The sequence below is a fragment of the Peromyscus californicus genome, unplaced genomic scaffold, assembly GCF_007827085.1.
Source record: "Peromyscus californicus insignis strain IS unplaced genomic scaffold, ASM782708v3 Scaffold_11__1_contigs__length_118956290, whole genome shotgun sequence".
NCBI classification, from domain to species: domain Eukaryota; kingdom Metazoa; phylum Chordata; class Mammalia; order Rodentia; family Cricetidae; genus Peromyscus; species Peromyscus californicus.
The window spans coordinates 110937877-110955042 of NW_026294402.1; the positions used below are offsets into that span (position 1 = coordinate 110937877).

The 17166-nt window shown below is 40.9% G+C and overlaps 1 protein-coding gene across 14 annotated transcripts in view; it reads right to left on the bottom strand.

The window, feature by feature from the left end:
• Rbms3 (RNA binding motif single stranded interacting protein 3) overlaps positions 1-17166 on the bottom strand; it is a 1493133-nt gene that overhangs the window by 124241 nt on the left and 1351726 nt on the right. For all 14 annotated transcript variants that reach the window (XM_052723536.1, XM_052723582.1, XM_052723605.1 and 11 more), the window contains one exon: positions 14828-14934. In XM_052723536.1, coding sequence (XP_052579496.1) covers positions 14828-14934 — 107 coding nt within the window. The remainder of the gene's footprint in view (positions 1-14827; positions 14935-17166) is intronic.

Sequence of the window (17166 nt, forward strand, 5' to 3'; positions counted from 1 at the left end):
TGGAGTTACAGACAGTTGTGAGCCACCATGCAGGTGGATCAAACCCAGGTCCTCTGCAAGCGTAGCCAGTGCTCTTAGCGGCCAGGCCATCACTCCAGTTCCTGGTCTGTACTGCTTTAGGCTGTGATTTAAAATAACCCCATCTTCCCTTAGGCTGCTTTTTGGCAGGAATTTAGTCACAACAATGAGTGAAGTAGCCAACAAAGGGAGTTTGTTTTTAACCTCAATCTAAATGTCTGAATTTCACAGATTCTAAGACACACTTTTATTTTTCTCATGACTTAATATCTGTGAAATTAGAATTCCCTAATAATTGCTGGCATTTCATAGTTTGTCAAGTTACTTCTTTATCTTTTTAGTGGTATTTAAAATAATACAATAGTTCATCTTTAACCAATGGTGTTTTGCAGTCAATGATATAGCAAACGTACTGTCAAAACTACTGTGACACCGTATCCAAGCATGGAAAATACAGAATTTAGAGGCTGCGATGGGTGAGCCTGAGATGCTTACCAAGCAAAGGTGTCTGGGAAGCTGATCCTTCTAAGTTTAGTTTGATAGTGCCTGGAGCTGGGAAGCTACAGCTGCCAAGCCATTAATGGGAGTGATCACAAAGCCTCTGACAAGCTAGGGTTGTCACGACATGCCAGCAATTCCAAAAATAACGTAGTTGACTGATGTTGCACTTAGCTGTCATGGCCTCCTTGTTAGATTCGGTAAGGGGACATGTAGATCAGCCCTGAGCACTTCTTACTGGAGATACTTATTGTAATATTCCTTGTCTCAAGTCACTGCTAGGCTGGACATACCTAACCCTTCTCCAAGAACATAGTATTTTCCCCACTTTTTTCCTTGACAATATGGGCTAGGCAGAGGACTGGACATAGCAATTATATATGATGCAAAATTACCATATCATGGGGACTTAAACATCTTAATTGCTATCTTCAGTCATCACACATGAACATTGGGCTGAGAGCTTCAGGAAAGGGTATTTGGCTAAATAAAAACATTTTAGTGCTGAGAAGCCAAGCTATTGAGGCTTTTAAAATGAGAAGGGCTGCCCCTTCAGCCTGCTCCCTGAGTCTCAGATGCAGCATATGCAGTAGATAAAGCTGCATCTAGGGGGCCAGCTAGCAGACCCGACTCACCAAAGCAGGCGTGTGAGCTCACAGCTAGCTGCTGCTTCCCAGGTCACACAGGCAAAGACTTGCCTTCAGTTCAAGGTTTAGAGGACTCCTGGCAGGACCTGGCAGGATCGGGAGACAGAGCTTAATTCTTTTCTACTTGAGCAGCATGTGCCAAACACTTTGTGATATATAGGAAGCAGTTAGTGGTAAATGACTTAGACAATGTCTCTACATCTGTAAAAATGGTCTGAGATATCCCAAGCCTAAGTTTTTCCAGGAAATTCTTTCACATGTGATTTCATTGGAATCATGATCCAGTTTCTCCTGAAAGTATGTTTGTTTCTAGTGGTTCATGAGGACAGTACTTCAGTACTTCAGTACTTCAGGGAAGCCTCTTTTCTGAAAGATGGTTTTTTTTTTTTTTTTTTTTTAAGATTCAGGGCTATTGAAGTAAATTACAGACCATCTGGTTAATAACAGAAATGGTGTCTTCCTGGGCTCATGGTCAGATTCTTCTCACATTTGCTGAGAAGGATGGAGACAAGAGGCTGAGCAACTTCAGGCCCACAGTACATGTAGCTGACAGCAGGGAGATGCTTGGTGTTGAGCTGTGTTTTGTGTTCTTTGCTGCTGATGATGTCTCAAAGCAGAAACCACAGGGTCACACTGGTAGTCATTAGGGATAGTCAAACGTGTTCCAAAACCCCAGAAAAACATTCTGTCCCCACGTATAGCTGCTTTCTCTCCAGGTTTCATGTGGATTGTTGGTTCCATCTAGAACCATCTGTGTGCTGTTGAAAATCAATACTTTCCATATCAGTGTATCTTGAATTATTTCCCAATGGGGTGAATCAGTAGCTTTCTCCTCATATGGAGATGAGAGTATTGTAAATAGAAGAAATAATTCATTATTAAAGAATTTTTCTAAGGCGTGTTAATAATGACATTGGATCACATGTTTGGTAGTCTTTAATTTTGAGCAAACTGGTCACTCTGAGACTCAAGACATTAGTGGAGCAGAATTAAAACTATGTTCATGCTCCTTAGGAAGTCTTGAACTTGTTGGGTAAGAAGTGCAAATCTACCATCCTCTTTAAACCCATGATGACTGATAATTAACTGTGAAATAGTTTTCATTTAAGGGCAATGCTGACACGTTGTACCATAATTGGGTGTATGTGGCAGCATTATGTTCTAAGTTAATGGGAAGGGCAAAACCTTAAACAACATGCTAGTTTACGCTCAACAGCAAAGTCACAAAACAGGATCAAGTGGATTCTTGCTATTCACCAGTTATGTGTCTTAAATCACTACAAACACGGAGCTTGCAAAGACTGAATGGGTGCTCCCAAGAGCAAAAATGCAGGGTCAGGTTCTTCCAGTGTCTGGTCAAGAGATTTTCATTTATAGTAGTACTTGTACACTTGCTTTATTTTCTAGCTAAAGACAGTTTTGTTGTTTTTATTCTTAGAGTTTTTTTCATCCATGTGTATGTGTGTATGTCTATGTGTGAGTGAGTATGTGCACATGAATACAGATGCCTATGGAGGTGTCAGAAGAGGGTGTCAGATGAGCTGGAGTTACAGGAAGTTGTGAGCCACCTAACATGACTGCTGGGAACCACTCTCTACTCCTCTGCAAGAACAGCAAGCACTCTAAACTGCTGAGCCATCTCTCAAGCCCCAAGGTAGTGTTATTGTTGTTGTTACTCTTTTTTTTTCTTTTGAGATAGGCTTTTGCTTAGTTCAGATTGGTCTTGAACTTGCAATATAGCCAAGGATGACCTTGAACTTCTGATTTTACTGATTTGTCTCTCCAGTGGGTCCTGAGAATGTGAAGTCATGTTACCAGGCTTGGAGGAAAGCACTTTTGTCTGCTGAGCCATCTCACCCAACCCAGAAGGACTTTGGATATTAATTTTACCTTCTCATTATATGCAGAATAAGTCAGTTAATAATCCATCTCCTTTTTCTTCTAAAATATGAGTTATACAATTTGTCATTTTTCAACAGTCCTCAGTCTTTTTCACAGTTTGTAGCAATGGTATATTTTTATTTTTATTTTTTTCAACTTTTCCCTCTGAGTCCTCTTCCCCTCTGACAGTCTGTGACTTTAATGATTATACAACCTTCAAAGGAAAAGAATCGGCCAAAAACCTTACCAACATCTAATATTTCAGTGTTAAGTAATGATTTATGATTTGGAGTGCAATCTTACTAAAACCTTAGTGTAATGTGGGACAAACATAAAATACATTAATTTCTAGTTTTTAATATACTTCATATCATAAGTAAAAAGTTTATAACACCATTATATTGGCAGCAGATTTTATTTCTATCATTTTAAAAAAGTAAACATTATTTTTACAAGTATTTAGAGAGAGAGAGAGAGAGAGAGAGAGAGAGAGAGAGAGAGAGAGAGAGAGTGGGTGTGTGTGTGTGGGTGTGTGTGTACACACAGCAGAGCTGACTCTCAGCAGACCTGGGCTATGTGATGGTATCACAAAGCTAAAACACAGCCATAGTCTATGATACTGCAGCTAACCAGGCATCCCTGGTCATCTGGTCTCCTGTGCTGCCTCTAGTAATGAACATGTACCACTAGCTATCACAATCCTGTGAGAGAGAAGCATGGTGCTGATGGACTCAGGGAGCATGCCAGGAGCTGTGTCTCAGCTCAGAAGTCATGGAACTTATGACTTAAACTCTGGAACCTATCTCCTTCACTTGAAAGTGCCAGGAAAATTATGAATAAGAGGACCACAGAGGGTGATGCTCTTCGGTCTGTAACATTTGCAAGGGATTATTACTCTACCCACCTCAGAGAAGTTTGGAAATTTCACAGAGTAGTCACACACAAAGCTCAGCAAACCCTGTTCCCCAGGGAGACTCAGAACTTGGGCCAGAGAGGCCTCTTCTGAACAGGACAACATGGAGCTTTCCAATTGTGAAAAACACTTTGGTTGTAAATGAGTGTGAATCAATGTCTCCATGATACATTCCAACAAGCAAACGGTTAATATTTAGAAACAGCTGTGAACAATGATCTGTGACTGCCACTCTGGTTATTTTTATTACTGTTTTGGTCTTTGTTTTCTTACTTTGGTCTCAGTTTTATAGATCTGAGCCTAATTACAGACAATTCTTTGATTTTTTTTTAATGTCACTCAATTTGTGTGTATTGTGTTCCATTTTTCTTTTGGAGACAGGGTCTCATGTATCCTGGGCTGACCTTGAGTTCATTGTATATCCAAGACTAAATACTCTTGCTGCTCCTGCAGAGAACCCAGGTTTTCTTTCTAGCAACATATAAGACAGTTCACAATTACTCCAGATCCAAGGGATCCTACCCCTTCTCATAGCCTCTGTGGGTACCTGCATTGAACTCATGCATATGTGCATGCATGTATACACACACCACACACACATACACATGCACACAAACACACAGACCAAGTGCTCTTAAGTGCTGAGCTATCCAGAGACCAACTGTCAAGTGACTCCTGTTTTAACCTGTAGTTGATGATGGAGCCCAGTGCTTCATACGTTCTAGGCAAGTGCTCCCCAACTCATCTGCATCCCCAGCCCTATTTTACACTTTATTTTGAGACAAGGTCTCATTTTGAAGCTTTCCTTGGGCTCAATGGCCATGTATTTGCAGCAGCTTTGATGATGAGGCTGTACCACAAGGCCTGGCTTTCTTTTAAAAGGACATTTTTTTATGCAAAGATGTCCTGCTGAGAAAGTATGAAAACAAGCATGGAAGCCACCATTAGAGCGGTTTCTTGCTATGAGTATTGCTGTGGGATGTTCTGTATGGCAAATGTGTTGCTGATTAGTCAATAAATAAAACACTGATTGGCCATTGGCTAGGCAGGAAGTGTAGGCGGGACAAGGAGGAGAATAAAGCTGGGAAGTGGAAGGCTGAGTCAGAGAGACACTGTCAGCCGCCATGATGAGAAACAGCATGTGAAGATGCCGGTAAGCCATGAGCCATGTGGCAAGGTATAGATTAATGGAAATGGATTAATTTAAGCTATAAGAACAGTTAGCAAGAAGCCTGCCACGGCCATACAGTTTGTAACCAATATAAGTCTCTGTGTTTACTTGGTCGGGTCTGAGAGGCTATGGGACTGGCAGGTGAGAGAGATTTGCACTGTCTGTGGGCCAGGCAGGAAAACTCAAGCTACAGAGTATGCACACTAACACAGTCATGTGCCTGCGTTTTGCATCTACCCAGTGAAGCAGCTCCCACTGAGGGAATGAGTAACAACAGAGGAAGACAGTGACAGAGATGGAGCTGAAATGGATCACCACGATGTCAGCTGTGCCTGTATTCACCTCTGTTCAAAACAGAAAACAAACACAAACCAGCCAAACTACAATGTATAGCTCAAAGAGAAAGCTGATTCATTGTAAATCCGAATATATGATGTAGCCTTGTGTAATTGGTATGGCTGCTGACCTTCATTGAAATCTAAAAGGATAGTTTTTCTCAATCATAACTGGATTTAGAGTGAGTGATGACTCAGTGTCTTGAGACTGGTTATTTGGAATTAAGTTCATCAAAATTGTCCTGGCCTTATATTCTAAAATAGTATGCAGATCGCTACACAGCCTGTGCAGATCTTCCTCCACTTATTGACAAAGAAGAGAAATCTTGTTAAAACTAGCTTTAAATAAACAGAGTCACAGAATTGGAGCACAGAGGTCATTCTCAACCATCACCAAAGACAAACAACATAATACAGGGTTCTGGGTCATAACAAACTACTTTGCTTAAAGCTGACAATGATAAAATAAAAACCCTAAGCTTTGTGTGTGTGTGTGTGTGTGTGTGTGTGTGTGTGTGTGTGTGTGTGTGTGAGTGAATGAAGCTAAGGTATGAATTCATATATATTCATTGTATTCACAGGCCTATATCTTGAGCTAGTAAAAATGCATTGAACTTAAATATCTTCATGTAAGGATGTCTGAAAGTGATATTATTAGCTATCTACCTAAAAGATAAAAGCCCATAATACATGCAAGTCTATGTATAAATATACATATGTAATTTAAATGCAATTTTCTTGTCTGGGCTGACAATGCCCCCTCTAAGAATCTTAGACCACCTGATGAAAACTCCGATACCAGGCATGAGAAGCCTTTTTTTTTTTTTTTTTTTGAGTTGTTAGGCAGGGCTGTCCAAGCAACATTACAGGGTATTGCTATTGCCTTTAGTTGCCCCCCCAGATGTGGAAGGTAAATCCCTATTGCTGAAGATAGCATGCACTTCAGATATACCCTGAGCTAAAACTGACTTGTAAGCCTCCTTCTGAGGACTAGCTCTCGTGGTACTAGAAGGTACCTTGCAGGCTTCCAAAGGAAAGGGCAACCCACAGTCCTCCTCGCTACAATTCCTATAACCACAACAAAGACCAGCTTGGCATGATAACCCTCAGTGTGCAGTGGTAGCACAGTAACCAATAGCTCTCTAATTGGACTTGAGATCTCCTCAACAAGAAGGAAACTGTGACCGGTGCTGGAGACCTAGCCAACTACCAGAACTAGAGAAGTCATTGATCTTGGAGAAGAACTTAAAACCGCCACTTTACCAAACCAGAAAAGCCCCTAACTACATTCTGAATAATTGTCCTTGTATTCATAGATAAGTACAGTCCTCACCTCTCATCAAGGAAACTTCTCAGTGCAAGGACAGAGACCAATACAGACAACCACGACCAATCAAAATACAGAACTGTGGAGCCCAGTCCCAACAGACACATCTACAGAGCAGCTCACGCAACTCCTGAACGCATGCTCAGGAGTCCCAGTGGGAGAAACAGGGTGGAAGGACTGTAAGAGCCAAAGGACTGGGGACTTCGCTCTGAGATTATGTCACCTAGGAATGTCAGAAGCTACACCCATAAAGTCTTGCCAACATGACTGCATAAATAGGAGCTCAACAAGGACAACAATAGACACGGTAATGTGGACAGGAATGGGGGTGAGGGTCAGGGGGCAGTGTCTAACCCTATGCAAATAACATAGGCAATGCTCAGAGTGGGAGAAGTCGTCTTCCCAAGAACACAGCAATTAGTTTTCCAGTAACAAATGGTCTGGTCGGCTCTGTAAACATACACACCAGTAACATACAGACTGAGCAGGTTAAAGTTAAGGATGTATATGTATATAGATATACATACATGCATGTAAGAACAATTAATGAAAAAGATAGCATGAATTTGAACGGGATCCAGGAGGGAAATATGGGAGAGTTTGGAGGGAAGAAAAGGAAGAGGGAAATGATGTAATTATATTATAATCTCAAAAATGGAAGAAAAAAAACCAATCTAACAGCAACTTTTACTGAAAACTTATTCTTTAAGTGGGAATAGTTTAGGAATTCCAAACTTTAATATTACTACATTGAATCTCCCCAAAATTTAATTTGATTTTCTATTCAATATAATGTAATTATTCCTGGAGTCTGAGAGTTGGTTATTAATAATATTAATCCCATCAGCTCACTTTTGTATCCAAACTGTGAAGATCATTGTTCTAAGTATTTCCATAATAAGAAAAAGTTTCTTCAGAGCATCAACTACGGGAAAAATATCGTCTTTCTTTGTTGATTGCTTTTAAATTGACTCTGTCAGAGAATTATGAAGATGATAAAGACAAGAAATGTCACTTTATTGGTTTTCTTTTGTAATAAAATTTTGACTTTTTTTCACTAAACATCTGAGTACATGCTTCAATTACTTCTTATTAGTTATTGTGCCTCTTATTTGTGTCTATGACCAAAATGTGATCTTTCTGGAAGTAAATTCTAATAGGATCATTACCAAGGGTATCTGCTGATTCCACTAACCTCAAGCTTAGGAATATCTTATAAAATATTAGTGTTTTGAGTTAGTAAGAATTAATATTAATAATAGTGATGCTCTCTGGACTATTCAGTGACAGAGTCAAGTGTAAATATCTAGTGAGAGGGTATCATGTTCTTTAATTTAAATAAGCACTCATTTATATTTAAATATGAATATAAAACCCCAAAAGCCATTCATAACAATAAAACATAAAGAAAATTTAAAATATGAGTGTCTCTCACAGAGTAGTGGAAACTTATCCATCTTTTTATTTGGTCCAATCATTTACAAAGTAGCTGACTCTGAGCTGTAAATACATGTATTTCACAAGTCTGTGTGTGTGTGCCCATGCGAGGTGGTGCTGTTGGTAGTTAATATTTCAGTGTGTAATTATCTTCACGGAAGTACTAGGTTGCCATCAAGCAGATTTTGATCTTACCATCTATTTCTTTTCTTTTTAGCCAGCCATTCTTGCTAGTTGGGATAGAGTCTAGTTTCTAACTTGGCCACGGTAGTCACTAGAAGTGAATTCTTTGGGAACACGGGAGTAAGCAGCAGGATGTGCCCTCATGTTCCTGACATCTTTTTGAACTAGTCTGAAGCATTCCTGGTTCCAGACCATCTGGAGACACACCATGGAGATTAAGATGAGCAGTGTTCTCCATCCATGAGAATATGGCCTCCACGCTGGGCAATGTATGTCCCAGGGGTGGTGACACTCATAGCCGTGCTAGCGGGACAGTACCCTTCAGCTGATAATGACATAAAAAACATTTTGGCAGGGGCTGGAGAGATGGCTCAGAGGTTAAGAACACTGACTGCTCTTTCAGAGGTTTTGAGTTCAATTCCCAACAACGACATGGTGGCTCACAACCATCTGTAATGAGATCTGGTGCCCTCTTCTAGTGTGCAGGCAAACATGTAGGCAGACCACTATACGTAATAAATAAATAAATCTTAAAAAAAAACTGGATTAAAAAATATTTTGGCACAAATGTATTATAAACACTGGCCCATAGAAACATAAACCCCAGAGGGGGGTCCTGGGAAACTCCTACTATGAGTGCTAATACCCAGTTCTCTCTCGGTTGTGGGAGGTTATAGAGGAAGTTCTAGGGCTGACCATGAAGTGATTTTTGCCAATAGGGAAGCAGCTGTGACCATTTACTAAGAAACATGATTCATTTCAATTATTTAAGGGGCTCCATAGTCCTTCTCGACCGTAAGAGTTTGGATGTCAGCCCAGGGCCAGCAGTAAGCTTGTCCCAAACAGTGATTCCTGTGGGTTCTGTATATCCTTCTAGGACTTCAGAATGTCCTTTAGATGAATCAGATTTTCTCCATATATTTAAGACAAAGTAGTGAGAGTGTTGTAGCAGGTTGGATGTTGCAGCTGACTTCAACTGAGCTAAACATTAACAAAGTTTGTGAAAGCATAAAATGTACATGAAGTTGGGTAGGTAGGGAGGTGGGGATAATCTGGGAGGGGTTGGGGGAGATGAAAACATGCTCAAAATGTAATGTATGAAAAAATTTTAAATAAGAAAATTGAAATGACAAGAAGAAAGAACTGTAGATTAGTGAAGAGCCAAAGAGTTCCAATCTCTTAACCATTTGTCATTCTAGGCATCTCTTGCAAGATCAGATAATAACTTAAAATGCCCCTGTGGTTTTCATTTATGTAAAATCATGGCCACTAGCATACATTTACATTTGAAAGTCTTGATTATCCATGTCCACTTCTATGTGCGAAGTTCCCAGTCTTACAGTTTTATAAATAAATGCATTCCACCAATGTGTGCTAATTAACTATCAAAATGTTGCCCCAAAGAAAAAGGCTTTAAATAATGAAGTTTTAATTAGCCTATCAATTTCCATGTTTAGCTTAACTCTAAAATGCTTGCAACATCAAGCAGAAAAAAATTCTGCTTTATCAGTTTTTCTTAACTTTCAAGAGTGGGGAGAAATGGGCATTTTCTTTTCTCTGTTGTCACCAGCTCTCTGGTTTTCCTACCTTCTGAAAGAAACTGGGGAACAGAAATCAGCACAGAAAAAGAATCTCATTTGCAGGGTGGCCGAACTGCAGCAGGGCATGTCCAGTTTCCTACCCACTGTGCCTCTAGTCTACCTGTAGTTTACAGAAAACCATAGAACAAAGACTAGAAAGTTATATAGAGTTAGTTGTGGGCTGTAATGCTCATTTCCAGTACTTTAACTCAACTGGACTCAGGCTATCGGCTACTGTTTCTATTCTCTGTTACAGACAAAGATTTATGAATTTTGTTGTTATTACTTGTTTCCTTTTTCCAAGTCCATGCCTTAGAAAAATAGGATATGCATTCCATCTTTGTGTGTGTGTTGCACACGTGTACATATTTTCATTTGTGTGGGTACATATGTGTGCACACAGAGGCCAGAGGTGGATTTCTGGTTAATTCCTTGATAGCTTTATTTACTGAGGCAGGATCTCACACTGAGCCTGGAACTTCATGCTTCGACTACTCTGGCTAAGCCAGATCCCCCTTCACTTCCCCTCTCTGCAGCACTGGGGTTATAGGTGACCACCACACCCACCCAGTTTATAGGTGTGTGCGAGGGATCTAAAGTTTGGTCCTGATGCTGACACATGGCAAATACTTTATCCATTGAGCCATCTCTCTAGCTCTGGGCATCCTACCTTAGGTAGCCCCCATTTGTGAGTAGGTGACAGTCAGGGAAAGGGGTGGAGGGAGCACTCTATGTACAACATATACTGGCACAAAAATGTCCATATATAACAGAGCTATGCACAATGAATATACACGATACATTTCTTAAATCCACAGTTACGAAAGAGAAAGATGGCTAGGGTTTATTGAATGCTGGATTTAAGTTCTCAAGGACTCTGGGCCCAGAAGAGCTCCTCTTACTGCAGGTCCACTCCTTCAATGGGCATAGAATAGATGCCTTTGACTGTTGCCTTTGGGGTTCAAGCTTGGTCTCCTACTCTAACTTTTCAAATTAGAAGCAATGTAGTTTGACAGCCAAAAGGAGGGGTCCTTGGGAGAGAGATCTGTGTTTTAGAACGCCCCTTCCCCTGTCAGAACACCAGCATGGGATCACAATTACAATGTCCCTCCCCCATTTTTGTCCATTCCTTAATCCTGAGTGATTTAGAGTTATATTCTGGACTTGGTATGATAAATCAGGAAATATGCTTACACTAAAAGGAAATATTATTGAGTAGTAGAGGCCAAAGTTAAAAGGTGTCCACTTCAGGTCAGATAATCATGAGCAAGAACCCTTCTGCTAAACCCTTTGGTCTTCAGTTACTTCTGGAAGGGTGATCACATCTGACTCTGATTTTGCTATCTTTGAGACAGGATATAGCTCAAGCTCATGACCCCCCTCATCAGCTTCTGAGGTACAACAATTACAGGTGGGTACCACCCTGAAGCAGCACCACCTTAACAGTGATTGTGAGGTGTATCATTGTTTTATAGACTATGAAAAAGACAACAAAAATAGATGTATAAAGGATCCCCTTAAAAATCTGTGATACCAGCTTTAATGTGATGGCCAATGGAGATGAAACTAACCCTAGCGCTTGATAGTGATGGCAACTTTACAGGATTCAGAATTACCTGGGAGACAAACCTCTGGGCACAACTGTAAGGGAGTGTCTTGACTGGGCTGAGGTGGGCAGACCTATCATCAAAGCAAGCTGAGCACCAGCATTCATCTCTCAGCTCTCTCTACGTCCTACTGCAGACTTGCTGTGACCAGCTGCCACATGCTCCTGCTGCCTTCGCTCCCCACTATGATGGACTGGAGTCTTGAAATGTGACCAGACTGAGCTCTTCTTTGAAGTCTCTGCTGTCAAGCATTTTGTCACAGCCACATGGGAATGAACCGACACATCACCCATTAGATAAGGCTTGGAAGAAAGTCACATCTCTTAATCTTGAAATTGAATAAAGAGGAAAACAGCCAATATTCTTCCCTGATATTTCAACCCAGAATCTTCACTTTTTGGCTTTTTATATATGCAGTCAGTGTGATCACTGACCTGAAGCAGAGAAGGCACGTAGTATCATAGGTGACTAACAGATGTATGTGAACTTACTTTGAAAATGTTACTTTCTTTTATGAGGACAATCGATCTGGAAGTGTTAAATATGAAAAAGCAAACAATAAAAGCCTATGTCTTTAAGTCAGCAATATGTTATTAGAATTTATAGGTGTATGAGTTAACTTAAATGTTGTTTTACAGGGCTTATTTGTGAACTGTGCTCTAGTAAATATAATGCAAAGAAGAATAGAAATAGAATTATAGAATACTAAACTATGTGATCCACTATTGTTATTTTTATGTGGTGTGTGTGTGTGTGTGTGTGTGTGTGTGTGTGTGTGTGTGTGTGTGTTTGCAACTTTGTATATCTATGCCATGAATACCAACATGGATGTCTGAGATTGACACTGGGAATCATCCCCAATTGTTCTTCCACCATATTCCTTGAGATAGGGTTGTTCAGTGATGCTCAGAGCTCATGGAGATGTCCAGTCTCCTTAGCCAGTTTTTTCTAAGGATCCCTAGTTATATCTTGTGGGTCTAGGATGACAGGTGGGCCACCACGCCACCTGGTATTTTCCATGTGGAACTGAGCATCTGAACTCTGGTCCTCCCACTAGGATGGCACGGATGTAACTGATAAGCATCTCCCTAGTCCCCATCACTGTTTTGGGTGTGTCTAAGATAATAAATTAATGTAGTCACCCTTGCAATCAACATGTATGGTAAGCACATCTCAAGAGCTCCCATGTATTTGCAACATGTCTATTCAATTTGGAATATATTTTTATTGGTTATAGATACATTTATTATGGTCTCCTAGTTTTCATAGTTTAATTGAAATAAATGTCTATAGACCTTAAAAGTCAAACACTAAAAACACATTCTAAGGGGCTTTGGGTCATAAGCTTGGCCCTACAGTGCCCTCACTGTCCTACCTATAGGGTACTGTCCCAGAAGTTCTACTTCTCTATAAAGTAGTACTTGATAGCTCTTATTATTATTTTTTTTATATTTGTTCATTTAATTTCTGATGAACTGAAGTTTCTGGGGGGTGGGGAGCCCATGCTTGACTAGGGAGAGATGGAATGTGGTAGGCCAAAGGTCAAGTTATCATGGGTTTTCTTTAGCCCCCTCATTCAGGTAAGAATCTTTCTGGAATATATAAACAGAGCCTCTAGATTCCACCGATTCAAAGCCCGAGTATGCCATGAGACAGCATCTCAGGCATGCAGCAAAGACTCCCTGCTTAGCTGCATCTTACCTACCTCACACTCCCCACAATGTATTTTCAAAGTACCATCATTTGTATCTTCAAATGTTAAGCTATAAGAGCCCTGGGAAGCTGTTGTTATATGAGAGCATGGACAGTGAGGGAATCAGAGTCAATGTCCCCAGGCCATACTCACTTACATTTGGCTCCAGAATTAACAATTTCTATTTCTTTCTGTGGTGAGAGCTATATCTGTTGGGTTTGGTTTGTTTTTGTTGTTTTTGTACTGATACCAAAATATGTGAGCTTCTTATAACTGCCCTTTGTGGCCTGAAGAAAGTATTATGGATTCTTTCCACAGGAAATGAAGTTTGTAATTAGAGTCAAGTTTTCTTATGTATATAGTTGGTACAAAGATATCCCTAATTAGCAAGCATTTTACCTAATCAAATTTTAAGGTCAAATGAGTCTTTTTAGACTATGGATGCTTTATATAGGCCAAATGTAATGATGCTGGGGCTGTGAAACTGCCTGCTGATGCATTAAACTCTGCCCAGGACACATCGGTCATCCCCTGCTTCCCCATCAAAACATCGTCTCAGCTTCCTTTCAAACACGGAGAAGATGAACACTCTTGCATTTTTCCATTGGCTCCTGATACTCAATGATTATTTTATTTTATTTACTTCTTACTGTAATGATATACATTATATAGTACTTGACGACAGCTATGCAATTTAAGAGGTGTTTTCAGACTCTTCTGGAAACACTCAAAACAGCCACAGAAAATAGAAAATGGCTAAAGCATTTGCTGAGAAATCTCCCAGCTTCCTTTCTTTCTTGAAACAGCTCTCTTGATATTCACAGTATGCGATGGCACATGATTATGATGCCTCTTAAATGACAAATGGACAAATCAGGGGCTTGGAATAGAAGTACTAAACCCCCCTGTTGAAATTATGGCTTTGGCACAAAATGTCATTTATTCAGTCATTCAAACATCTCTATCCCATTTCCTCAAGAATGAAAAAAAAACACTACAAAAGCCCAGGACCCTTTTCATTGTCATTTTACAAAAATAAATAACCAAGAGGACTGATTCCCAAGGACTAGCAGGTATACAGCCACAGCTTGCTGCCGGTTAATATGAGGAGGAGAAATGGATGGCTAAGATGAAGTCCCTGGTCAGGAGATGGCTCAGTGGGTAAGAGTGCTTGCTGTACAACCACGGGAGGCCTGAGTTTGAATCCCCAGCACTCGCCATGGCCACACACGCCGGTAATTCTCACACTCAGGGTTGGAAGGGTATGGAGACAAGAGGACTGCTAGGAACTGCTGGTTGACACAGGCTCCTGGGTCCGTGAGAGACTGTGTCTCAAGGGATAAGATGGAGAGTGACAGAGCAGGACACCTGATGCCTCCTCAACTACACGTAAATCCTGTACATACATGGGCATACATGATACCCATCTCCTGAGCAGGGGCTTTATTATTGTTTTTTTTTCATGGCTCCAGAAGTCTGCTTTGGCACCTTCCCGAGGGAGGGCTGCTGCCCAGTCTGAGCAGTTCTCAGAACTCACCTCTCCTTCTCTGGGCCATGGCCTCCCATTCTGGGTGTACTTGCTCTGATTCTGTCTCTTTTTTTGTCCTCCATCAGCGAATTTGCACAGTAAAGGCTCACTGGGGGCTGGAAAGAAAAGAAAGAAAACCACATCAGTAGACATTCCACACAAATAAGTAATTATTCTAGTTGGGCTCAGAGTGGGCCTTTGTTATGAATGTGTTCAAAAGTAACATCTAGGTTCTGGCCTGCTTCCCTCTCAGCCTCACTGCCTGGTGTGCTAGCCGTGGCTGGGCCTCCGAAAAGTACTGGCAGACCTCAAGAGGTTGTAATCTATACTCCTGGGAAAACGCTTGAAGTAGAATGTCCTCTTGTGTTCAAGACGAGGGTCTTCTAGTGTAGTGAGAAACACACGCATCCTCAGCACTCGTGTGTGATTATCTCCCCCTCAAGGTAGCTATATTTTCACTATGCAAACTACAGAATTCGATTTTGAGACATTGTTCGAAATCAGAGCAGCGGGGTGGAGAAGGGATGGAACACAAAATTACACTTAGAAATGTACTTCGTTAGGAGACAGGGCTTGTCAACCACAGTGATTCATGATTTGGGCTTCGAGGTGTGAGAACTCTCATACCAGAGCCAGCGGATAGGGGCATCATGACAGGGGGACTGAAGGGAAAAGAAATGCTCCTGAATGAAGGGGCATTCTGGCTTTTGAACGTTTCCGGGAATGGGTAGAATGGATTATACCATGTGATTTAATTTGGCATAGCCAATGTGCCAAGGAAGCAGGTACTGAGAAGGTCCAGAAACCTTTCTTATAGCATCTAGTATGAGGGGCTGTAAGCCTCTTCACTCTCTGTCCCAGATAGAGGGCTAGAGGGTGTGTGGTGTGTGTGGCCTGATTTCTCTAGGCCCCAGGTCTTGTGGTTGATGAACTAGCATCTTCAGGTGGCAAAATAGAAAGGAGATTCTGGGAGCTGCTTTCCAAGGAGGTAGATATCTTGCTAAATAACAGCCAGCTAATTCTCCATAACGTCACAGATGCTAGAAATGGATCCTCCATGCAAGCTTTTCCCCTGCAGTTTCCCAGTAAAAGTCAATGAAAAGCCAGAAAGTTAGACTGTTGGGATGCCAAGTGAAAATTCTAAGAAACTGTCACCAAGTGTGTCAGGGCGGCTCCCAGGAGGGGATGGCTTCCGCCTCTTTCCTCCTCCTATCTCTAAACTGGTAAGGACTCATCCCCTAAAAGAGTCCTCCCCAAGTCCTCCTCAGCTCAGAGAACTGATGTGGAGAAAGGACCCTGTTTGTCTGCAGAGAAAAGACAGAGCCAGGTCCAAATCCAAGAAGAACAGGCAGAGGTGGAAGGGTGCCTTAACCCTGCCCAGAGAAAGGCTTCCTGCCCCTGTCTTCCCGTATCCTGTTTCCTCCCACAGAAGCAACACTAAACCCTGGAAGGTAGGAATTTGAGACAGAAAAGCATCCTTTATTTTCCTAAGTAAACCTGTTTGTTTGTACTAACCAGCCTCAAGCTATTTGGTAGATGGGGTAGGAGTGTGAATCTTAGATTCTAGTAACCAAATGTTGTGTATGCCTTTATCTGATGAATTACAGTGACTATAGGGGTCTGATCATCTTTAGTAAATACATTTCCTTGAAGAATGTGATCAAAATTAAAATATATTAGAATGTCTCTTCCAACAAAGGCACTGCAAATGTGTTTCTCAAAACCCAACGAAGCAACACTGTGTGTTGATCATTGGTGACTGTCTCCACATCCCTACATGTCTGAAGAGAAAGTCACATTGACCCAGCAAACTTGGTGACTATAATAAGAAGGCTGAGAAGGTTAATTGGCTGGTTATGTGTTGGAATAAACCAAATATTACTTTGTAAGTTTATAATTAACCAAAATAAATCACTTCTTCCCCTTGCCCTCTGAGAACATGAACTCAGCTAAATATTAATTGTATCCCTGGGCATTTTCAAGTTTGAAGACAATTCTAATTGTCTCAAAAATCAATAGTGAAGAAAGAATACAGGCAACCCAGCATCTACTAATAGGCTATCTACAAACATGTGTCTACAAATAAATATTTGAAAATTATTTGGCTTCAAAGAAAAGTGATATTTTGACCTACTCTCTAAGTCTATTCTTAGTTGCAGATATCTACTTTTCAGATTAGAAGGAAAAGAAAACACATGACTCACCACTGGACAAGAATAATGCAAAATAAGATGGGGTTCCTATCCTATAAAGAACACACCCCATCATAGGGTAATTCTCCTTCCACAGTTTTAGTTATTAGAGAGCAAGTGTGGTTCAAAAATACTGAATGCCTGGCATGACAGTGT